Below are 26,247 nucleotides of genomic sequence, written 5' to 3'. Positions count from 1 at the left end.
TCAAATAAGGTTATCTCTGAACTCCAAGTGTCAATTCACATTAGTCAGAAACAAACATATGAAAGTGTCACCTGTTTGAATTAGGAAAAAAAAAAACCAGTAGACAGTCTTCGGTGTTACAGTAATTGATGCATTGATAAATGTCAAATTTTCTTCAAACAGGAAATTAGGTCATTTACAAACCTTATTGTGAATTTTACTTTTAAAAGATTCAGATGTGACCATGTACTTAATATACCCCGACCAGTACAATGAGATTCTCTTGTCACTGCCAAATATTTGCTACTTATCATCCACACTTCAAATACAATTATTAGACTTGTTCTCCCCCAGTATTGTCAAACTGGATCCCAAGGTGTCTTCTCCTAGTCCTGATCTTACTTGATAAGCATCAAACATGCTATCAGTGTTGAAAGAAACTTCTAGTAGCCAGCCATAACAGGAGGCTACACTGACTGACAAATACTCTTACAGTCCAGATTTGTTGCTATCCCTTCAAGGACAGGACAGGACGAGATTTGAGCTGGGCAACTGGGAGCTTTCCTTTGATCCAGTGAGTGACGAGGCAATTACCGAAGTTCCGAGAAGAGACGACTGTGAAATGAAGCATGAAGCAGTGTTATCACTTTTTGGATGTTATGCTTTAGACCTTCTGCTCCCTAATACAAAAGCTTCCTAGCTGCACATGGGAGATATGTCAGTTCTATTAGCAGCATAAACACACAAGCTGAGCCTCGTACTTCAGTACAGATGCAATTCCTCTAGACACCATCCCCAGCCTTCTCTTCTTTCTAACAAAAGACACAAAAGTATGGGCTGCTCCAGCTTTAAAACAAAGTTATGGTTGGATAAATTCACAGTAACAAAAAATACAGCCTTCCTCCAAGTGATACATTAGAGCTGTTCCTCATTATGCCAGATACATGCACCTACTTAGCAAAATACAATTGCTAGCCTTTCTGTATAAGGGGTCTTGCAAAGCCTGCTGTAAGAGAGGGAGCTCTGTTTAGGTGTTGCACTGACGCAGGAAGGCTTGCAATTGAAAGGAACAACTGTAGATTTTCAGAACAATTTAAGAAAAAATATTAAGTTTAGTTAGAAGAGTCAGGGTTGTAATAGCTTAGACTCAAGGCACCTGTAAATATTTGCTGGTGTTGAAAGAACTGAATGGATAAATTCCTATGTGTTATTCTGGCTTATCTGAAAAGTTTTTTTCATTGGTTTAGCCTATTTATCCAGCAAGATTAGCTTGAGGCAGTAGTTTCTCCAATCAGTACAGCAAAATCTTCTGAAATTTAGAAATTAATCTATAAAGCTATACCACTTACAGCATACTACATACTGTAGCCATGTAAATAGATGTGTAGGTAGTATCATTTTATTGGTGTAGCACAGACATCCACTTTTTGGACACTGTATTTTAAGTAACAAAATATATTGCATAGATTTGTCATTTCTCCAAACTGACAGGCACAAGACTGAAGTGTTCTTCATTACAGCAAATTTGGCAGCATGTGTTGCACTCCAAAGGAGTGGATTGTAGGAATGCAGTAGTAGTATGCTAGATTCCAGATAATTTTTGCAGATTCAGACAAACAGACTGAAAGTGAAATATCCTAATGCATTTGTGTCTTCTATAGAATTTAAAAAAAAAAACCCAAACCAAAAACCCCTATTCTAATTCTACACACAAAGAACTCAAGGACAAAGTTACCACAGGTATGTAAACATGGCAAAATGAGTTCATTTCATTCCTAATCTGGGCTATCTGCTTTGTTTCTTTCCTGAGGCAAATGTTCACCTGATAAGCAGTATCAAAAACACATGTTCAATCTTACGCTTTTGATATTAAAGCAGGAATTGACAATCAAAACTGGTTCCACAATAGCTGCTGGATTAACAAACATGACTGAAGCAACAGCTTGTGAAGAAAAGGGTTAACACTCAATATCTGTAGTTTGGAATACTTGCCATGTCAAGATTTAAATCAAAGCATCTGTATTTGATACATGAAAGACACAGACAGCTTTATAAAAGTAAAGACATATTCATACACTAAACACATCCTTAATAAGATTTGAAGAGGTACAAAGCAATGATATCTTTGCTGAAAAAGTTCCACAAATCTCCAAACAAAATTACAGACAGACTTGAAGAAACTACTTGGTCATGTTTTCTCTCACTGCCCAAACCCAAAAATAAGGAGATAAGCCATTATTTGCTTGTTCTGTATAGCTTGTTTTCTGTATCAGGTGTCAACAGTCAGACTGTTAAAGGCCTGTCTTTGTGTCCACATATTAAGAAGTGCTTAAATCCATATTTCATGAAGAGTTAGAAGTAACTAAATAATTCTTAAACTGTTAAATCCAAGTGGTAAAGAAATGAAATGTTTATAACAAATTTTTACCCCCCCAAAAAACCAGAGAAGAGCAGTCATTTGGGTTTTGTTTGGTTGGTTGTTTGCTTTTGTTTTTTTAAACTGGTATGTCAGGACACTTATTGGCAAGCTTTCTGCACAAATCGTCCATCTGCAATTCTCATTATGAACAACCACCAAACCTGGGTGTTTCAATTCCCTCCTCTGGAATCTTAGGAAAAGAAGAGGAATATGGCATTTGCCTTCCAGTATTCATGAGAAAGTTCGCTGAAAACATAAGACTTCGATAGGGTCCGCAGTCTTCCCCGATCTAGCATTTGTTCTGCTGCTCCCCAGTCTGTTTTTAAATTTAGCATTAACCATTTAAATGAGAACTCATTTTGTTTAACAAAATTCAATAATTTACAGTATTGAAGTATATCAAACACTAAAATTTCCCTCATTTACAGAACTGTATAATTTTCTGTGCATACATACTGCTGTTATGTACACACAAAAGGAACGGGTCATCAAAAGAACTTTTTGGCTGCTGCTTCTTGTTGACTCCTGAAAGAAAAAGCAGAAGGGAATTCATTAAGTACATATAGTATAAAACTAGCTAACTGAAATAAATAAATATTTCATTTATTTGAGGATTAAAAGACTCCATTCCTTGTAAGACACTTAGGGAAATTAAATATAGGTCATATCACAAAAATAGGATATAATTTCTTCTCTTTACAAAGACATGGGTAGTATCACTCTTGTTCCCATTTTGCATCAGACACAGAAGGAAACAAAACATTCTGGATAGCAGCCAGAAACTGTGAAAGAACATATGAACTGATTTTTAAAATACTGTAACTAAAATTCTCTAAAGCTTCTCAGTATCTGATTGGCCTAAAGATCATCATAGAAAAGGAAACACATGCAACTAAGCAGTGAAAGAATTTACTTGAAATGGGATTTCATTTTCCCCTCTGGCACAGAACATGTTTTTTTTCTTAGTGGATACAGATACTGTGGATCAACCACACACAGATGCTAGAATTACAAGGGCATCAAAAAGAACTGGAGGGGACCAGCTCCTCATTTGTCTTGGAAGCCATCTTTCCAGTTGATGGCATAACATGACATACATAAGGAATGCACTCTCTCCACTTTGTAGAAAATCAGACACACAGTAACAGTTAGTGCTATCAGCAGCACTGGTCTTACATTAATACTAGTTATCCTTCCGTAGAGGTAGCAAACAGCGTTTTCTCTTTGAAGGGCAATGCAGCTATTTTGGTCCCTAGTCCTTATCGTGATTAGTGTGTGTGAGAAGCAGGAGGGAAGACTACCAAGCAAGTCAGTCCTTACTCTCAATAGGTTTTCCTTTCCATCAACACAAATTTAAATTTGAACGTTATGACATTACAAGGAAGAGGAAGAGAACAGAGAAAACATCACAACTAGTTTGGGGGGAGAAGTCCATACACTATCAATATCGTGCATAGGAGAGGGATGAAGGGATATGTATCGTAAAAAAAGGTTCACAGAGGAATTTGTCAGATGGGGTAAGCAGCTTGTAGGTACACACAGGAAAAAAAAAAAATCACATCAGATTTTGTTAAGATATTACTAAACTTCAGTAAGTCCAGCAGAGGACCACAAGGATGGTGGTCAAGAGCTGAAGCACATGCCTCAAGAGAAGAGAGGGAGGGAACTGGGCTTGTTCATCCTGGAGAAAAGAAGGCTTCAAGGCGTCTAACAGCAGCTTTCTAATACCCACAAGATGTTACTGAGGAGACAGGGACAGTTTCTTTACAGAGATGCACATTATAACAAAGAGACACAACAAGGCAGGTTCCCACTTGATATACCGTGGGGGCAGGGGGAGAATAAAACAAACTGCATTATGATAATCAAACATTTCCAATGGGGTCCGTAACAGTGGTAAATTTTCCATTCTTGGAGGTTTTTAAGACCTCACCAGTCTAAACACTAAGCAACCTGGTCTGAATTCAGTGTCAACCCTGCTTTGAGCAGAAGGTTGAACGAGAGACCTCCCAAGGTCTCTTCCAATCTGAATGGTTACTTGTTTTAAAGAAGATTAACATAATCGTACCATTGCAATTGCATTTCCTGTCAGAAGGTCTAAAATCATTTGCCCTGTTGTCTTCAAAGAAAAATGTACGTACCTATACATGATATAACCAATGAGTAACACTGTTTGCACCGCTAAAAATATGAAGAAGTGCATTGTAGATAAGCACGATGGAAACGGTGGCAATTCTGGACACTTCAATTTCTCACCAGATGGCTAAAAAACAAGAAAAACAGTAGCAAACAATACATGCTATCAAAAGACTGTTACGTGTAAGAAACAAAACAAGGTCTTTGCAACATGATCTAAAAAAATGAGAACATAAGCAGAAAACAGACAAATTCCACTACTCTGAAAAATCATAATCTTACTCCCTGTCTCGCTTTCCCCTTTCACCTTTATGTTTCTCAGACAAACTGACGAATTTGAGGGTTACAGGGGAAAGAATAAATCTTTGGTAAATTAACTCAGAAATCAAGAACCTTCTATGGGATCGTAAGCTAATTCAGCTTAATTGCTACGTAGGGTAGACTAAGGTGCTCCTGAATGTGAACGCAGTCATCTTTCACACTTAAAGAGACCTTAAGCGGAGCCTGCCCAAGTTTCCCCTGATTAAATCTCTCCCTTCTGTGCAGAAGCAACAGAGAATATCCTCTGTATAGAACTGTTAAGTAGGGGGACAAACACAAAAAAAGCACCCAGAAAACCTAATTGCTTGACCTTGTTTCCACAGGAAATTAGACTAAAAATCATGCTCTTTGTGCAAAACTTCTCATCAAGACACAGATCATGCAGTTAGGTCAAGGCAGTGCAGTTTTAGCGAAGCAGCTTAATGAAGGATTAATTGCTCCGTAAATTGCATGCTGGCTCATCCTAGCTTTTCACTAACAGCCAAATAAAGAAGTATTACAGTCGTGCTTTACACTACCAGCACATAAATTACCATATTTCGTTGTACTAAATGCTCAATGTCCCTCTTTACTACATGAAGGTGTTCTTTGATGTCATTGAAGTGCTGAGTTGTTTCATAGACTCCTGCAGGAGAGCCAGGATGTTGAGCTCCACTGACCAACCTCAGAGTATCAGCCATGGAATTTCTGAAACAAGACAAACAACAAAACATCCTTCAGCACAGAACAGCTTTTCTAGAAACAACAGTTATTCTAGACACCTTTTAGTCCATTAAAATTAATTTGAAATACACAGTTGCCCCAAAAGGCAGAAAACATTTTTTCTAGCTTCCTAGAATACCTATCAAGAAGTAATGCCTTAAACTATGATTTTTTTTTTTTTAAATATTTAATTCCTCAGACAGTTTCAATTTGTACAATGCACCATCTCCCAAAGTCACGCTGAAAACAAGATCTGGCAAATATTCTATTGCTAGACATCTGCTTTGCCTGACTGATGAAGTCTAAAACAAGTGTTTTATCTGAGGCTCTTGCCAAGGCTTTAGGATAAGCAGAGTTTAATGCAATCTTTGAAGAAAACCAAAAGCTGTTTGAAAAATAAATAAATAAAAGCAGCCATGTAAGAAATAAAAATAAAGAAGAGGCTTTAGGGATAAGAAAAGATTTAGATACATCCTTGTTTCATGATTATCATTTATATGAGAAACTCATTTCCCATATGCATTGTCATCATACTTAATATTGTCTTCATATGAATTCATTTTGCTTCTACAACAAATCAAATTAAATCTGTGGAAAGTTGAGGTTCCATAACTAATTCCGTTTGAGGAAAACTAGTCAATGAGAGAAAAATACTTAATCTCTAATCAATATGTTTATATAATTTCCCCCTACTGTGATGTCTCTTTTCAGTTGCAAAGAGGATTATTCTACAGCTAAATTATTTATCATGTGGATGTTAATCTCTTCATTATTAACAGAATAAACAATCAAAATGTATGTCTTTGGATTTCTTTTTGATTTACTTAAAACTTTACATTTTGTTTAGATGAGAGCTTACTTCGATGCCTTCAAGGTAAAGTCCTAACTCTTTGTACAGTGGTCAGCAATTTATCATAGTATCATAGAATGGTTTGGTTTGGAAGGGACCTTTAAAGATTTTAATCTGGTCCAGCCCCCCTACCGTGGGTAGGGACAACTTTCAATAGATCAGATTGCCCAAAGCCCCATCCAACCTGGCCTTGAACATTTTCAATTGTAACTTTAACATAAGACAAAAAAACCACCCAAAACAAACAAACAAAAAACCTAACAAAACAAAACCAAAAAAACACACCAAACCTGGCTTGATTACTATTCATTGAGTAAACTGGAAACAACAATGTATGATCATATTTGTAAGTGTTGAACAAAATTACATTACTGATTTTTAAATGGCTCATACTCATTGTGAAAACGGCAAGTTAAGCATCAAAACTTAAATGTTTACAAATAATCTTCATAAAGATGTTGCCCATCTTTTGGCTTTGCATCAGTTGCTCCTCATGCCATTAAAATTCAAAAAACAGGGAACTAAAAATAAAATTAGAAAAAACATGAGAATAGAGAAAACTAGTAAGGTACATATGTACTTAAAGACACTGTGACAACTCTCCAGAAGCAAAAAATTGCAAACACAGATATGCTCTATTAGTGTTCCAGCAGCTTTCGCTCCATTGTAAGACCTATGCAGCATGTTTAAACTACTTGAAGCAGCTATATACTAAATCAAAGCCACACACTAAATTAATCTACACAACTATATCAAGTTGCAGATATACCACTTCAACAGAGAGGCATTTAGTAATTACAGCCCCTACTAAATGCTGGATTAACAATATACTTTTCTTCAAGCTGAAGACTACCAGTTTTTTCTTAAAAATAGCACTTTAAGAGACAAATCAACTAACATACTAGACTACCAGTATTCTGCATACTTCCCACAAAACAAAAAAAATTCTTTTCACTTTCAGTAACAATAAGATCCAAAAATTCACCCTTTCCTGTCATCTTTGTAAAAGCTCAATCCCACTTCCAGCACATGTTAGAAGATCAAATCACTTTCCACAGTTACATTTCCGGTTATTCCGGATAATGTACTGCACTCTAGGCCAGATGGAGTTAGCCATGGATTTCTGCAAAACTCTCGATGTTTACCTCAGTAAGTTCATTTTTAATATTGCAAAGTTATCAAAAGGAGTTGTTAAAAGCCAGCTGTTTGCTTCTGTAAGCCACCGCAAACAAAACTAATCAAAGAAGCTCTCACCTTCTCTCATTCTAAATTTCTGGTTTGGAGCTTATGCATACAAAATTAATGCAAAAAAATCCCTCATCTGTCCCAACTTAAATCAGCATATACATTATCCAGAAATTGTTTTATATTTTTGTATTGTGACTGTAGAGATTAAAGTAAATTGATTAATATTTACCTGTACTTTGAATTAGTGTTATAACAACCTATTTTAGAAACAAGTTTTTCACCGGAAGATTTTTTTCTTAAATAACCCATGCAACCACCATCATGACCACTGCCTAATAAATGCTTACAGTAATTCTGTCTATGCACATCCATCACATTGTTTACCTTGCCCCACTATTTTCAGTGCTAGAACACAAACGTGACACTCATTTTGTTCCTCTCCCTAATACCACCATCCCTATGTAATTAACAGAAATCTGCACACCCACCTTCCCTCAGACTGATCCAGTGTTTGTTAAAAGCAAAATAACTTCCCTAAATAGACATGTGTATCAAATTTAATTTACATTTACTTCTGCATGAACAATACCATGCTGGTAGTTTCTATTGTATGAACACACAAGATTCTTCTGTAATCAGATGACTAAGAAATCCACAAATCGTGACAAGAAAATTACTTAGACGTTAAGTCCTTTTCCTCCGGGATGACCAGCAATGCAACAGCGGGCTGTTCATTTCTATCTATAAATAAAGCATTTCTTTAATCTAAGAAAAATATTAAGATGATGTACATTAAGATGATGTTACGCAAACTCATACCTACTAAGTAGTCACTAAAAGGGCAGACTGCCAATGTTAACAAGAAAATCTAATTTGCTTGCAAGGTATAAAGATTTGTCAAGAATATTAACCTAAAAGCTTTTGTGGAAGAACAAGTGCAAAAATGGAAGCACTCTAATCTTCATTCTACAAAAAACTGACCTACTTAGATAAATCACAAGAGCTGCCCTTGAACTAATGCAGGGGAAAAAAACCCAACACAACTGCTTATATACTACAACATCAAATTGTAGGAATTGTTTTTCTTTTTTTTAAGCCCAAGGTAAGGAAAGTTTTAACTACTATACATGAAGGGTTAAACCAACTTAAGACATTCCTGCTTAAGACAGCAATTGTAACACATCTTAGAAACACTATACAGACAACCCCATCAAACACAGGAATTTTCTCAAATCCATTTTAGCAGTATAGCACCTTCAAGATAAGACTTGTTAATTCATTTGGTAACGTAGTTTGAAAAGGTACAGCATACCTCTCAATCGATTTTAAAAACTGAATCTTAAAAAGCAAAATTATTAATCATTTAGGAACTTGCAAGTGTCCCTGCAGAGACACACGTTTCCTGAGAAAGTTAACTGGCAGGAAGTCCTCTGACAAAAAACCCAAAACAACCAACCAAAAAAACCACCCCCAGGAGTCTTAACGTAGTACAGTTAGATTCCAGTAAGTTACCCAAGATCGCCACACAACTGAATTCACCCAGGCAAGAAAACAGGTCTGTAACTGTCAAAGTCTCCGTTAATGTGATTATCTTTGCTACAAAAACATTGATGTATCAGTTGATAGGCCTGATTTTCACATAGTAAATAAAAATTAGACCATAAAATATTCACACCCTTAGAATAACAAAAGTATTTTTTAAGTAAGAGCATGCAGCCCACGTGTTAAGAACAAACAGGCACTTCTATCACAGTAGAATTTAAAAATGTTTTCCCATTTTTCTTTAACCTACCAGAAATGGGGACAAGATTACTAAAATGGTCTACACAATATATTGGCACATGAAAAAAAACCCAACACCTTTCTGTCTTCACTATGTAATGTAAGTGACAGTAATTAAGAGTGTTGTTCCCCCCCCTTTTTTTTTTCCCTCCCCTTAAGTGCTGTATGACAGTATGTCTTAGCACCTAACAAACCAATGAATTTTTAGTCACAGTTGGGCTTCCAGTATCTCCAAGGATGGAGACTGCAAAACCTTCCTGGACAACCAACCTACTCCAGTGTTCAACCACCCACAGAAGTTTCTTATGTCTACACAGAACCTCCTGTATCAGTTTGTGCCTGTTGCCCTTCATTCTGTCACTGGGTACCAGTGAGACAAGTCTGGCTCTGTATCGCCCTCACCACCTCCAAAATCAGGTATTCATACCCATTGATAAGATACCTCCAAGCCTTTTCTCCAAGCTGTACAATCCTAGCTCCCTCAGCCTCTCCTTGTCCAACAAATGCTCCAACCCTTTAATCATTTTCATGATGCTTCATTTGACTCCCTCCACTATGTCCGTGTCTCTCTTGTACTGGGGTGCCCAGGACTGGACACAGGACTCCAGATGTGGTGTCTCCAGTGCTGACTAGAGAGGCATAATCATCTCCCTCAACCCACTGGCAGTGCTCTGCACAACACAGCCTGGGACGCTGCTCGTGCCCTTTCCTGTAAGGGTGTACAGCTGTCCAATGCCCACCTTCTTGTCCACCAGGATTCCCAAGTTCTTTCCTGCAAAACTGTTTTCCAGCTGATCAGTCCCCTGGCTGTACTGATGGATGGAGTTACACCTTCACAGGTGCAGGACTGTGGAAACGGCACTTTCTGTCCCCTTATTTTTCAAAGTTCAGGCCAAGAGAGAACATTAAGTATTTTCCAGATCTGGCCCTTGTTTTAACTGCCATCAAGAAGCAATGGTCTCTCAAGGCCTAGTCCTACTCCTACTAATAAAAAAAGGTTAATCTACAATGGAAATGGGACAGGGGGGAAGCGCCTCTCCAAGGCTTGCACACACTGGAATTCTGAGAGACCTGACATGAAACTGTAAATACTTTGTGTGATATACAAATGAGTAACACTAACAGACCACTATGGAACAATAATCAATATATGAGCTTTAGGCGGTCATAGCAAAATTAGGGAAAAAACCCTAAGACAAGATATCTGCCTATACTGAAGACAGACCTGAACTACATTTAAAAAATAAATAAAAAAGCAGCAGCAACAAATCTCAACAACTCTTATTACATGCACAGACATTTTCATTTGTACGGAACTACTTCTCAGGATTACTTACATGCCTTTAATAGGTTGTCTACACTCAACAAAACCTCAAATATCTCATATACTTTAATCTAAATATTATAGGCTTTATTCATAATATTATATAATAACAAACTCATATAATCATTATATCAGGAGTAAACTGAGTATATGGACAAGATACTCCAACACACCTTTTTTTTTTTTTTTTTTTACGTTCAGTAGCCATAAATCAAAGGCATTTAAACTCCTGTTATCAATACTCCAAAATCAGAGCAACAAATTTCCATGAGGTAGCAGGTTATCACATCAGCAGAAATCGATTGTTTTTAGAGGGACTGGACTTACCAGTTGAAGTGGAATCTCATGATTAAAAAAAAGGAGGCAAATTAGGGGGCTTAGCCACCCTAGGGACATGAACTTACTTTTATTATAGAAATTAAATGTATGCAGAGAGTCATCACTAAGGAGCCGGCACAGAAAAATTCCAAGTTTGTCAATATTCTCCTGCTGAATAGAATTTAAAAGGTGGAAAATAATATACAATTCAAAACACAGCCTTAATATTTGGAAAGCATCTACCTTATTTCATTTACTTGTCTAATGACCTCTTCTTGGGTTTTCACAACTTTCTCAATCTCTTGCTGGGAAACCTGGCGAGGGTGGGGAGAAAGAGATCAACATATCTTGGAAAAAGCAAATCAATCATGCTGCTGAAATTAGGCTGAGCTATCAATCACGGTGTATTTTTTTTTTTTTTACCTGTCCTTGTTGACCTGGAAAACCAGCTCCTCTTTTAGCAATTTCATCTGTGACTGCAGAGACATATCTCCTCTGCTCATCCAGAATCATGTCCAATTGCCTATTAAGCTGTTTGATTTCAAGATGAATTCGATTCTGCCCCTCAAAGATTTGCCTCAGTTCACGATCACTTACAGTTTCAAAAAGACCATCCGCTGATAAGGAAAAAGCACAGGTAGTTCTTACATATATGCATTCCTCATAAGTTGCATTGCATCATTTTTCTTGCACCCTTAAAGTTTCCACACGGATACACTTTTTTTTCCCATAATTTGATATATTTGGTGTTTATTTATCACCATTGCCATGGCAATGGATACCCAAATGGGATCAGAACAACTGAACAGAGATAACCACACATTCACACCCAGACTCCATCTTAGAGTTCCTATTTCAATACTTGGGTAATGTGCCACATAAATTGGAAACAGGATGCTGTTATTATTAGGAGGCAGCTATCTTTGCATAAGGTAGCATTGTATTACCAACTATCCTTCAGAAGAGATCTGCAGGTATTAAGTAACAGCTACTTTTTAGAAAAAGTAAACTTTAAAAAGTAGCTTGAAATAGAGAAGTGACTGCACATTTTGAGTTGAGTTCCTCCGCAGCTTCAACAACATCAGAAAGAAGAGAGTCCAAAAGACTCTGTGGCAAAAACGTCATTATTTCTTATCAATGGAAGGTTGGACAATATTTCAAAAACACAGATGACGTTAAAATGGTGTAGGACCTTTAGAACAGTCATAACTTATCACTATGCAAAAAAACCATGACGACCTGAAATTTCAGGTCTAGATGCATGAAGTACATTCCCGATATGCATGCATTCAAATACAGCTAATTCAATCCACAAAACTAAGAAATAGACTGGCTTCCATTATATTTTCAAATAAGCAGGTTCTTTTTTGCCCAGCTCTTTTAAAAAAAAAAAAAAAAAAAATTTAAAAAACCCAACCATGTTTCACAGCAGAACAAAGTCAAAGCACTTTGGCGAAACGCTCAAAAAAGTGAGCAAGAGTCATTATTGTAATTTTTCTAAATTAAGTATCATTTGAAATCAGTGGGGAAATGCTGTTCAGTCTGAAATATCTTTAAACCAATGCTTGCCGAGAGCTGCAGATGCATGATATCCATAGTGGGAAGGGCAGTTCTGCCTTACCCATCCAAACTTAAATTTCTTACCAATAGCTTAAAATGCAAAAATAAAGGCCACAGTTTTTAACAACATCTAGCTGGAAATTTGGTTATTAGACAACCCAAATACCAACACTGAATGCCAGCTAATGCTGTGGTGCTGAAACTGACTGAACTCCACACGCATCCAATATTAGGCAAGCATTAAAAAGCTTTTCCAAGTAAGCACACACACTAGCCCATCTTTAATAACCATGCACAAAACAAGATGGAAAAAAAAAAGTTTGTTATGAATGTTCAGAAACAGACCAAAAAGATGACCTTTCAAATATATTTTCAAATACCCAAAAAGGCCATGCTTCCTTAATCATCACTTTACAGAGGGATGCATGACCTTCTCTCCTGTCTACTGTTCCATACATATTCTCATCATTCCCATCTTGCTTCTGTTCATTTGCTTTGTTCTCAATCCAGGCATGACAAAAGGGACTGTATATTTCAGTAAACACTTTACAAACAAAAGATTCTTAAATAAAGTAAATAACATCAGCAGGAGCTTACTAAGATCAGTCAGAGTATCAGGCCCTAGTTCTGAGTATCCCATAAAGCAAACGTTTCCCTTGACAACTGAAAAATCGCTTAAATAACTTGCCTGGCTGTCCTTGCACATCAGGATGTTCCTTTTGAAATTCTTCTTTCTTTTTATCCAATTCTTGCTGAAAGTGTTCAAACTCTTCTTGATACTTCTCTTTATCTTTTTGAGGAATTTCTGCATCTGGTGTTGGCTTTAAAACATTATCGGGGGGAAGAGAGATTTTTTTTTTTTTTCATGTTCACCACCACTCCTATATAACTTATTCTCCAGCAAGGCTGTTCAGATTTTGTATTGGAAGACATAACACAATTAGTGGAGCACATTAAACATATTAAGATGAAGTGAGAAACCAGATATTCCTATGGAGACCCTAGCTTTTTCCCCAATGCATGTGTACTTTCTGTGATTAAAAAGAAATCAAGTTTTACAAAGATAGATGCTGTTTACCAGTACAGAAGTGTTCTAGAGGTATGGGAAGTTGAAAGCAAGAACAGACTATTTGTCCACTTTCCAAAGTGTACTTTTTAGTTTGTTTTCTCTGCATGTTTTGATCTAACATCAGGATTTTTGTTGGTTCAGAGTTGCTTCAAGAATTCTGGTCTTGAAAATGTTAATTAAAATATTACAGAAACATTACAGTATTAGTCTCATTTTTCTAAAACAGATGACAGCACAGCTACCTGCCAAAATTCTGAAACAGGGATGCCAAGTATGACTTCAGAGGAAATGCCATAATCTGGTGCTACATATAAAACATATACAATAACATACTTTACTAATTATGCATAAAGATGCTTACCACTGCCTTCCCAGGCTCAGTCAACTGGAAGGTCAGAAAAGACAGGACATCATGATCATCTGTATTTAACAAGCAAAGCAAAAAAAACCACTGTTAATTGCTACTGCTACTCATTACAAATCCTGGTACTTCCCAAGTCAACCTTGCACTTTCAAAGGATCTTCAGGCAACGGCATCCTCCCAAAGTCCTCCCAAGAGTTTATGCAGTGGGGAACGAGACTGCACAATTTCTTTGTCAGGACAAATTGAAAGTCCTTCTGCTCTAGCCAGGAAAAGGCCTAAGCGTATCAGTAATTTGGGAATGGGAAAGGATTAATTACATCATCATGGTCAAAAATTGGTATAATGGATCAACACTAGCAGGAAAAAAACCCTCTCTTGCACGCCCTGCAAGCCTTCACACCATTTGTCACAATTTTTAACATTTGCTACCTGCAAGTCCCCCTGTTGCTGCAGATATTCCAAAATACCCTTGTGACGGCAACACCATATCTTCCACTTTCGCACAAAATTCGTAGTCTTCTTTATCCGGAGTGAAGCCATTGTTAATTAATACCTAAAAGGATAAAAGCTTACCATTTTTACCACATAAATCTATTTGTGTTAATTGCTTTGTCAGTTTACAGTAATAGTAACAAATACAACTTATCAGGTATTTCAGCAGCTGATACTAGAAACCAAAACCTATTTATTTTCTGAAGACACTTTTTCCAAAGAAAATGCATAAGCTTTCTGTTTTTAAAAGGAAAAAAAGGTCTGATTCAAAGTTCAGCATGAACAAAATTCAACATTTTCTATTCACCTAAAAGGACATACCACATAGAATTCAAACGCATATAAAAATGCATTCATTTCTGTTAAAAGAAACAGCAAGACAAACTAGTGCGTGGAAAGGAACATGTGGGGGAAAGGGTTACCATCAGGAGAGACAAAGGAAAGCCAAGGGACAGCAGGGCACTGCCTGAGGGTGCTAATGGGAGCATTTACGCTGTTCCAGGGAGTACTGAGGGTTTAGGAGCACATCTGAAATGCTTGTACAGCAACACATGCAGTATAAGAAACAAACAGGACAAACTGGAAGTGTTGGTCCATTCCCAGAGCTACAGTGTCATTGGTATTAGTGAGACGTGGTGAAAAGAGTCCCACAACTGGAGAACTGGGAGGGAGAGCTATAGGCTGTTCAGGAGAGGTAGGCAGGGCAGGTGAGGTGGAGGTGTCCCGCTGTACGTAATGGAGAGGTCTGACTGTACAGCCCTTACAATTACAGATGACATGGCTGAGAGCCTCTGGGTGAGGATTAGGGGGATGGAAAACAAAGCAGGTATCGTTGTGGGCATCCACTATCTATCACCCAGCCAGGATGATAGCATTGATGAGTTTTTCTATAGGCAATTAGGAGAAATCTCTGGATCACTAGTCCTTGTCTTTATGGGAGATTTCACCTGCCCAGACAGCAACTGGGAATACCATCCTGCTGTGACAAGCAAGTCTGGGAAATTGTGAAGATGAAGATAATTTCTCATCACAAGTACTCAGTGAGCCAACTAGGAAAGATTTCCTCCTAGACTTATTTGTGAATAGATGACAACATGGGAGGTGTGATGGTAGGTGGCTGTTTTGGCCACAGTGATCACAAAATGGTAGATTTAAAAATTTTTGGTGTAATGAGGAAAAAAAAGGTCAGCAGAGTTGCTACCCTGGATTTCAAGAGAGCAAACTCTAAGCTACTCGGAGAACTAGTTAGTCGTGTTCCCTGAGAAACTGCTTTTAAGGGCTTAGGGGTCCATGAGTGTCAGTCAGTTTTTAGGAACTTTTTTTTTTTTTTAAATAACCTTGCACAGGCGCAGGCAATTTCATTGTGTCGAAACTCAAGCAAATGGTGGGCAGATGACCAGCTTGGCTGAACAGGGAACTCCTCTTGGAACTCAAGAGGAAAAAGAAATTGTATGATCTCTGGAAGCAAGGTCAGGCTTTACAGAAAGATTACAGAGCTGTGGTTCACACAGGCAGGAAAAACACGCAAAAGGCCAAAGCTCCACAAGAATTGAAACCAGACAGTGTTGTGTCAGACAACAAGAAAGGCTTTTTTAAGTATGTTAACAGCAAGAGGCGGTCCAAGGTAAATACTGGACCAATACGTGTTGAAGATGGTCACCTGACAAATAGGGATGAAGAAAAGACAGAGGCATTCAACTCTTTTTTTGCCTTAGTCTGTACTGATAGACCTGTTGTCTGCCCAGTTGTCCCGAGCTGGAAGACCACGGCTGCGGGAGCAGTGACTTCCCATTCATGGACACTGAAATTGTAAGGGACCAGCTGTATCAGCTGAATCTTCTTAAGTCCATGGGGTCATATGGGATTCATCCCGGAGTACTGAAGGAGCTAACGGATGTTACAGCAGGACCCGTCTCAATCATCTACCACAGGTCTTGGGAGTCTGGGGAGGTCCCTGCTGACTGGAAGCTAGGCAGTGCTACTCCAATTTACAAGAAGGGCATGAGGGAAGATGCAGGAAACTACAAACCTGTTAGTCTAACCTCAGTGCCTGGAAAAATTATGGAGATCATCATACTGGGTGCTATTGAAAGGCACCTAAAGAACAATGCAATCATCAGGCACAGTCGACATAGGTTCATGAAGGGAAAATCCTGTCTAACTAATCTGAGATCCTACGATAACGTCATCCACCTAGTGGATAAAGGGAAGGCGGTGGATGTAGTTCTTCTGGATTTTCAGTGCGTCCCTCACAGTATCCTTCCGGACAAGTTGTCCAACTGTGAGATGAGCAGGTTCACAGTGCGCTGGGTGAAGAACTGGCTGAATGGCAAGGCTCAAAGGGCTGCAGTGAATGGGGCTACGTCTGGCTGGAGACCGGTCACCAGAGGTGTTCCTCAGGGCCCAATCCTAGGGCCAGTGCTGTTCAACATTTTTGTCAGTGATCTGGATGCAGGCACTAAATGCGCCCTTACTAAGTTTGCTGACGATACTAAACTGTGAAGTGCTCTTGACTCAAGGGACAAGAGGCCTTGCAGAAGGAGCTAGATAGGAAGCATTTCTTTACAGAAAGGGTGGTCAAACACTGGAACAGGGTTCCTAGAGAGGCGGTTGATGCCCCAAGCCTGTCAGTGTTTAAGAGGCATGTGGACAATGCCCTTAATATGCTTTAACATTTGGTCAGCCCTGAAGAGGTCAGGCAGTTGGACTAGATGATCGTTATAGGTCCCTTCCAAATGGACTTACTCTATTCTATTCTAAAACTGATCACGGTGTAATAGTATCAACTCTGGTTCAAGAAATGCCTGACTCAATGATCATTAAAGGGCAGTCTATCAAAAGTATATATATCCCAGTAAGGTTCTGGCAAGACAAATTTGCAGTCTGATCTAGAAGAGTCATTCCTTATTTTCTCTAGGTTGATTCTAAGCTTAGAGAGATTCTCTCTTCCTCCATGGATGCATTTGCAGAACTGCTAAGGTTATCAGCAACATTTGGGCCAGAGGAATTCCTACATAAGGCATCAGGGACCAGGCGCATTCAAAAAGAGAGCAGCCTTGGAGTCTGAAATTTAATTTTCGTTCAAGAGTAACAGATAGCTTTTACCATTACAACACAGTACAAGGTCCACCCTCTTTTAGGTGCATTCATGTTTACTTTTAGAGAAACTTTTACTACAAAATGACAGCTGTGTGTTTTATGGCTAATACCTATGAATAGCACCTTTTCAGAAGAAATCAGAAGCCAAGAAACAAAGACTTCATAGCTGTCGCAACCCAGCACCACATTAGTATCTTTCCCTCCCTATCTAGAAGGAATTCAGAGTCATCTGAATAGTACTTAAGAGTTGAAGACTCCCTTATACCAGTGGTTTTCTATCTTCTTTCATCTTCAAAGCCCTACTATTTCTTGGAGGTGGGAATCCTCAAGTAGCAAATTTAAATTTACTGGCAAAGAGCGAGCTTCAGTTTCTTAGTCACATTTCAAGAACCTCTTACAATCAGCTACAAAACTCTCTGCAGCTCTCAGATCAGCTTGAGAAATACCGTTCAAGTTAGGGAGCTGCTCAACCACTTGGAATCTGAGGAATAGATGCTGGCTCTGGGACACCTCTACAGGCAAGTCAACAGCAACAGAAAGGTCTGAGCGCATACAAGTACATTAGCACGACTGACTCCCAAGGAACATCAGAAAAATCAGCTATACCCGAGTCAGCTCAGGAAACTAGAGGTACACTAATGTAGCTAAAAACTTGTCTAGCATTTGAACATACTGCACCTCGTTCCAACTTCCGCTACCAAGCTCAACATTTTCAAGAATACAGGAATTAACATATGGGGTCTTTGGGTTTTCAAGTAGTTCCAACAATCTCAAACTTAAAAAGCTGAGAAATATGAGTAATTATGCTATTTCAGAGTACTTACAGTCAATGTTTTTTGGTAGTATGTTATCTTTACTCGAACAGGATAGGGCTTGTTACGAAAGTCCCTCTGACATGATGCCAATGCTTGCGTGGAACCATCACTATGCAAGAAGACAACTTGCGTAAAACTATATCTTATGATTTATCAGCTAAGACAAAAAAGCATCAGTGTATCACTAAGCAACATCACAATAGTTTTTCAATATGCAAGTTTTTCAAAAAGCCGTCCCAGAACCACACTGAGCTTTTCTGAAGTCTGGAATGAACAGTACTAGATGCTTTACACAGGACACAACATAGATAGAATGCAGTAATGGGAAAGTCTGTTTGCTTCTAAGACACATTCCCGCACCTGTGCATTGAGATGGAAATAAGCTATAGATCAGAGTGCAGCAACTAAGCTAGACACGTCTCTTCTCAGAGAATCCAAAAAGATGTCAATTGTGCTGTCGACAATAAACAATCAGAAATCAAAATTAAACCAATTAAATTAATAACAGGCAATTAGCTTTCAGTTAGTCACTTTTGTCAGTTATTAGCTGTGTGTGGAAGATATCCATAAGCAATGAAGAGGTAAAAGTCTGTACCTCCATTTATCTGAGTTCACCCATCCCAAGGGACATATGCCATTTAAATATCCATCAGTTGCCAATTTCTGTGCTTTTACTGCCAAAACAGTGTTTTAACAAATAGAAAAACTCAAATGTAAAGGAAAAAACAAAGTTTCATATGAAAGAAACCTTTAAGTTTCTCAAAGAGTTTCACACAACTTTTCATCAAAAGCAAACATTCATCATTAACACTGAAAATAAACTTACTTCTGATGGTCATACAGAAGTTTTCCATTGTTGCCTACAACAATCACGCCAGGATTGTTTTTCTAGAAAAAGAAATAGCAAACAAATTTGATTTAATTTTAATTCAAAGTAAAACAAAAATAACATCACTGATAGCCCTTCTGTGATAAAGCACCTAAAGTCATTACGCTACAGACACACCACAGATGTTTTTATTCTTTCTGTACTTCAGGATTACTTAAGCAAAAGGAGTAAGTAGCACTGTATCATGCTGCATGCTTTGCAAGAGACTGCTACATTCTTTACACAGTTAGGGGTGAAAAAACCCACACAAATTAAGTTCCTGGATATACTACCAATTACCATCATTTGACAAATACAGAAATATAAAAACTACAGATAGAAGAAATTCATATGTAGTGAAGATACAGATCTTAAAACTAATAAGACTCAATACATCCAACTTTAGCTATATAACCCCGGGAAAAACATCCGAACAGACATTATGTTGACATCCTACTGCTCTTGTCACAGTCTTTAGAAAAACCTCAGGAGCTATCTGTCAGAGACTAAACAAAGTCTGTTGAACACATCCCCAGTTATTTAAATTGTTAGACAATGAGAACAAGCTAAAATGATAATGGCAGAACAGATTTACGGCACTATTCCAGTTGCCTCCAGGAGTTTATGAAGTGAACTCCACTTTTTAGAAAAGCACAAGATTGCAGAGTTAATCTCCCTTCCCCCTTCACCATTTCAATTAATCATCTCCTAAAATGTGCTGGGTTTGGCTGGGATAGAGTTAAATTTCTTCATAGTAGCTAGTATGGGGCTATGTTTTGGGTTTATGATGAAAACAGCATTGATAACACAGTGAAGTTTCAGTTACTGCTTACACAGCCTCAAGGCCTTTTTGGCTTCTCACAGTCCCCCATCAGCAAGTAGGCTGGGAGTGCACAAGAAGTTGTAAAGGGACACAGCCGGGACAGCCGACCCCAACTGAGCAAAGGATATCCCGGATCATATGGCATCACACTCAGCAATAAAGGCTGGGGGAAGGAGAAAGGGGGGACGTTCAGAGGTATGGCATTTGTCTTCCCAGGTCATCGTTGATAATGATGGAGCCCTGCTGTCCCGGAGATGGCTGAACACCTGCCTACTGATGGGAAGTAGTGAATTAATTCCTTGTTTTGCTTTGCTTAAGGATGCAGCTTTTGCTTTACCTATTAAATTGTCTTTATCTCAACCCGTGAGTTTTCTCACTTTTACCCTTCCGATTCTCTCCCCCATCCCAGCAGGAGGGAGTGAGCAAGCAGCTGTGTGATGCTTAGCTGCCTACCAGGGTTAAACCATGACGTAAAGGAATATACTGTCCCACTAGACACATTACCAGCTCTTAAGAAAAGAAAACGAGACTCAGATTTCAAGAATTCAAGAAACAATGTCCTTCTCAATGCACAGTGGTAGGGTAGGGTGGTCCTTTGTCTTCAGAAAAACACTACAACCAAACTTATCTGTTTCTTTTCCTTCCTCATGCAGATTGTGACAACAACAGAACAGTACACTGGTACACAGAAATACACCAGTGTTTCTACTTCTCAGCAATGGAGTTTGGTTAGCTTAATTGCTTTGACACCGGTATTACCTACTGAGTACCACTGGAATACTTTCATGTCACCTTACTGTTCATTTCAGTTTAACATCAGAAATATTGTATTAGTTCAGAGCATACTTGCATATGTTCTGCACAAAGCATGTATAAACAATGCAATTTCAAAGCACTCATGAATGCAACCCAAGTCTAATCTACCTTAGAGCACAGCAGACAGCTACTAACACAAGTAATCAATGCTAATGGTCGATGGGCAGTCCAACTTCTGCTGGGGATCTTGTCTGGATGCAAGCACACACAAGAACTTGAAAGCCAGTGGGGAATAACTTCTCAATTTTCTGCCTCCAAAGGTCACAGGAAAGATGTACTGTAAACTCTTACGACATTTAGTGTGGTTCTTACTATTTCAGGTGTTCAGAGCTATGAAATTGTATTTCTCTTTCTATAAAGCTTTTGTCATTACTTCTACAGAGAAAGAAAAATTCAACTCTAGTATAACCTACAGCCTTAGAAGGAAGAGAAAAAAGGCTTTGCAGTTTTTAAATCAGCATCATAACCAAGGTGCTCTGAGTTGGCAGTACTAGATGAAGTCTGTTTCTGGATGCTAGCATATTAGGCTGAGGACCACTTACAGCACCAAGCATGTTCCAGAGAACAAACTAAAAGCACCAAAAAGAATTTCTCCATACTAGGACTGAAGAAAGCAATAGGTTGTTATTAAAAAAAAAAAGTCTTACAAACTCCACTATTTAAGACACATCAGACTAATAAAGGCATGATGAGACTTTCATTTTGACTAGAAGTGACACATCATCACTTTCTAAAAAAAGGGTTTCACACCACAAAGTTCTGGCAGACAGTGCTGTCCACATGCAATTTTTGATAGACAGCATCTTCAGCCAGCTAAACTATGCCAGCGTCCGTATTCATGCCAGAAGTCAGACAAAAAGGAAAACAAAAAGGATTTAAAAATTCTTAGTAAGTTGAACAATAATTCTATGTCTTGTCTTTGAAGACCAGAAACATAAACATCACCTTCAGTCTTTCAACTTTTATATATGATGAAGTTTGCTGTATATCAAAAGCCACCTGTAGGAAAAAAGCTTGTACACCTACAAAAAAAGTATCTAAAACATCTAAAAGTAAGCCAAAGTAGTGCAGGAAAAGCAAAAGAAGCAAAGCAGACCTACTATGTATTGTTAAAGTTTCCCAGGATCATTCTGAACTGGAAATTCAAAACAACAACTGTCACCCCCATCTGCGACAGAATTTTTGCTGCTGAACTACTCAAGGCAGATCTGTTGCAAGAAAAAGAGCATCTCTGAAGAGAGACATAGAAATTTGTGTTTCCACAGCGTCATATTTTGGTACAATATGCCTCTTCCAAAGCACACATCTTCAGATATATCAACATTTCAAATTGTGCGTGAACGTTCTAAATTTCAGCTTGTATGAGGCATTTTCCCTCCAAAGCTAACACATGAACCAATGTTTCAGTGGAGATTCATTATCTGTTATGCTTCAACTTTCAAGCTTTAAAAAAAAAAAAAAAGTGAAGAAGTCTAGTAAAAAAAAATCTATAAGGGAAACTTCACTATTTTAATTTATTCCTTCGAAGTGAAAGGGGGGGTTAGGAAAATAACACCCTATTTTTTTCCACAAAGTTATGTGTACAAAACAGGCAGAAAATTAATTTATAGTCTTTGCTAGAAGAGTTTGCTTCTGACTAACCTTTCCATCATTGTCAAAGGAATCAAAGAAAATTCCAACACCATTCCATTGATCAGCTGCCCCGAAAACAGGACCTTCCAAGCCTTGCTCTTCTGTAAACCAGATTGCCTATTAGAGAAAGCAAGTAAGAGTCATAAGTCAAGACTCACTATTTAAAGCATATATATTTTTTTTTTCAGTTAGATCAAATTCTTAATACCAATCCATCAGCTCCAATGCGGCCTCTTCCTGTAACTCGAAAGGTCACTTCAACTTCCCAATGTTCAAATACTGACTTGTTTTTTGTCCATACTGATCCTCTTTGGCTTTTCAAAGATGTTGTTATACGAATCTGATCTGCACTTGGTATGGCATCTAGAAAGGAAAGGAACCAACACTGAGTAGATGAAAGTATTGCAAGTGCTTAACTAGCCAATTACCAAATCCTCTAAATTCACAAAATTTTCTGGTCTCCTCACCTAGAGAACAGTTTCCAAAATAACTTTTTAGTGGAGTACTCAACCACTTGAGAGGGAAAAAAAAAAAAACCACAAACCCCTACACCTCTACTTTCAACAGGTTGATTACTACTGCTTTACAGAAGACTTAATAATCACCCTCCATTTGGGACTACAAAGCTCAACTTAAATAGAATACTGGCCTTGCTGTTAAGATACCTATTAAAGTAATTAAAAAAAAAAAAAATCAAGTTTAACTTTCTGCTGTATCCCACATGACTTTTCACAAATCACAGACTTCTGCTTTTTAAAAACAGATGTTCTAATTTTCTGTTTTAATAGTTTAAAAGAATAATAGGCATACATTTAGAGAGAGATTAATTTACTTGTATTAAGTAACACTTATTTTTGTGATTATCTGCTTAAAAAAGCTCACAGTTTCCTTCATGCCACTTGTAGCATAATGTCAAAGAAGAGTCAAAAGTTAACACTCATGAATTAACCAGAGTAAACTAAATTAAAGTCTGTCAAAAGAATAAAAACACAGAGGTTACTGCAGAGAAACTACACTAAGGTAGAACCTTATGTACAGTAAATACCAATACATTTTACAAGGGGAGGGACACTTACGGAAGACTAGATGCCTTTTTGAGTACAATCAAATCCTTAACCCTTACTGCGGAGGATACAAACATTGCATTAGCTACATTCAATAAAGTATTTGCCGAGGCACAATTTCCATTTCAAGCTTTTATATCATGAAATTCAACGGGATTTCTAGCCACACAGAAGTATCAGGGGCTCGTCTCGGGTACCCCGCGGAGGCGTGAGGCCGACTTTCATTTTGGCCAAGTGACACATCATCACTTCACGAGCTGCATGCGGTCCTGTCGGCTCCTCACAGCCACGGAGCTACCACTTCACAAGGAAGGTCACGGGCAACCTCGCACCGCACGCCAAAGAAACGGGGGGAGGACGTGCGGACATTTTGCCGCCCCCTCCGCACCTCCCCCGTCCCTTCGGAGCTAGGCGGGAACCCGCCGGACAGGGCCCGGAGGGAGCGGGGGGGCACGGCCGGCGCTGGAGCCCGACGGCGCGCTCGGTCCGCCCCCGCCGGGCGCCGCCGAGGGAGGCAGAAGGCGCGGGGGACAGGCGGCGGCGAGCCCGGCTCCGCTCCCTTTCGGCAGCCGCGGGCGGCGAGAGCTCTCGCCGCCTTCACCCGGCGGCCCCCGGAACCCCAGCAAGGCTGACCGGTCCCGCCGGCCCCGGCCATCTTCGCCGTGTCCCTCAGCTCCCCGGCCACGGTCTGTGGCGGCTCCTTCCCGCGCTCCTTCCTCAAGCAACAAGGACGTGCCCCCCGCGGGGCCGGCGGCGGCTGCCTGCGCGGCAGGAACGCGCCCCGGCGCGGCCCCGCTCGCCCGCCGCCACCCCGCGCCCGGCACTTACTGCCCGTATGCACCCAGAACGGCACCGTCCCATCCGCCTGCACCAGGTGCGGCCCCTTGAAGCTGTACTTGTACTCAAAGCGGCGGTGCGGCGGAGCGGCCGCCGAGCCTTCCGCCGCCCGCCCGAAGGCGAGCAGGGCAGCGGCGAGGAGGGCCGCCGCCAGGCCACCCCGCTGCGCGCGCGCCGCCATCTTGCACCGCGCTGCGGGACGCCGGGCACAGCCAACAGGGCGCCGCGCGATTGGCCGAGCGCGGGGGCCGGGCAAAGAGCAGGGCGGGGCGGGCCGGGGCGGGGCGGCGGCCGAGGCGGGCCAGGGCGGGGCGGCGGCCGGGGCGGGCCGGGCCGGCCCCGCGACGCCGGCAGCTGGGCCTCGCCCACAGCCCAGCGCCCGAGGCGCCGCCGGCACCTCCCGCCCCGCCGGCGGGGGCCCGCGGGGCGGAGGGGCGGGCGCGGGGAGGTGGGTCTGGCCCTGGCGCCGCGGAGGGGCGGCGGGAGGTCGCTGCTTCTGCGTGGAGCGGAGCGGAGCGGGCCTCCGTCCTCTCCCCCTCCCAGGCACCGGGGAGCCCTCAGCGCTGCGGGCGGGCGGGCACACGCTGCAGCCGTCCCGCGGGATGGGTCTTCCGTAGGAAGGGAGGGGTCCTGGGGAGCCCGAGACTCGGCGGCTGGCAGGGAGCCGGGCCGCTAGCGGTTCCGAGCGGCCCCGGGCCCGTGTGCGGCGCCGGCGGAGCGGCGCTGCCGAGGCCCGTCCCCGTCCCCTCAGGGGTGCCCGTGAGGCTCTGCGGGGCCGCGGCGGTGCGAGCGGCTGCGGGCTGGCCTGCCCCGGCGGCATTGCCCTGCGCGGGCGGCCGGGCCTTCTCTCGTACCGCGGCCTCTTGCGCGGCTGCGTGCGATGAACAGCTGGCAGGGTGTCTGAAGGGTAAATAGTCTCTTCTTTTCCCTCAATATTACTTCCTTAGCAAAGATCCCACTCACGCAGGCTCTGTCTGTTCATTTCTAGAATAGTTGGAAATCCTGCAGAAAAAATGATACTGTTTTCTCATAACGTGGGAGACCAACCTTGTTCCGTGGAAGTGAGCAAAGCAAGCCTCTGGGGACACTCGCGCTCTCGATTATGCAAGCTGACAGTGGTGAAAGTTGGTTAGTGATCAGGACTCTGCTTCAGAGACGGTCAGATCTATAAAGGTGAGAAATACGGAAATTTGTTTGTCAGTGTGCAGCATCACAGAGCAGGGGCAGGTGTCAGCTTTGTTTCACTGGAGCAGCAGCCTACCTGACCAGAGTGTGCCCCTGTTAAATCGATGACTGAACCAGCAGTTAGAACTTCCTTTTTCATGCCTAAATACCATCTGTCGCTGTGTCTTACAGCCTCATTCCAGAAGAAAATAATTATCAGGGGTGGCTTTTTTTCTGTTTCTTTCCACCCTTGTTGTCTGTCTTTTTCATATCCATTGGTTCCTGACATCCCTTCTTTTCCTCTTTCCTAATCTGTGCGTATGAGCAATTTAAGAGTCAGTAAGTAGGTTCAGAGCCTGCTAAAGAAGAGGATGATCTTGGAGTCATTCAGGAGAGATTAAGTTCTTTTTTTAAAATGGCGCACATCTACTTCAGCATGGATGAAAGTAAAACCTTACATATTCACTGGGAAAGGTACATTCTCAGTTACACAAAGGATTAAGCAAATATATTGATCAGATGAGACATGCAAGCAAAATATTTCTGAGATAAATTTTAGAAGAACTTATATAAGTATCTTGAGTATTCTTGGCAAGTTAGTACTTGTTAATATAGAGAAGGAAGT

The 26,247-nt window shown here is 40.4% G+C and overlaps 1 protein-coding gene across 1 annotated transcript; it reads right to left on the bottom strand.

Moving 5' to 3' along the window:
- Positions 1-24,639, bottom strand: LMAN1 (lectin, mannose binding 1). Its single transcript, XM_075726340.1, has 14 exons — positions 24,450-24,639; positions 22,766-22,920; positions 22,567-22,674; positions 19,245-19,306; positions 18,428-18,527; positions 14,442-14,565; positions 14,010-14,068; positions 13,268-13,400; positions 11,443-11,636; positions 11,263-11,333; positions 5,389-5,542; positions 4,540-4,661; positions 2,855-2,923; positions 1-594 (listed from the first exon to the last, which is right to left on the bottom strand). The coding sequence occupies exons 1-13, from the start codon at positions 24,637-24,639 to the stop codon at positions 2,887-2,889; spliced, it is 1,509 nt and encodes a 502-aa protein (XP_075582455.1). The 3' UTR covers positions 1-594; positions 2,855-2,886.
- Between the last annotated feature and the right edge of the window lie 1,608 nt (positions 24,640-26,247).

Source organism: Pelecanus crispus, chromosome Z, assembly GCF_030463565.1.
Source record: "Pelecanus crispus isolate bPelCri1 chromosome Z, bPelCri1.pri, whole genome shotgun sequence".
NCBI lineage: Eukaryota > Metazoa > Chordata > Aves > Pelecaniformes > Pelecanidae > Pelecanus > Pelecanus crispus.
This window is presented reverse-complemented; position numbering and strand designations above follow the sequence as displayed.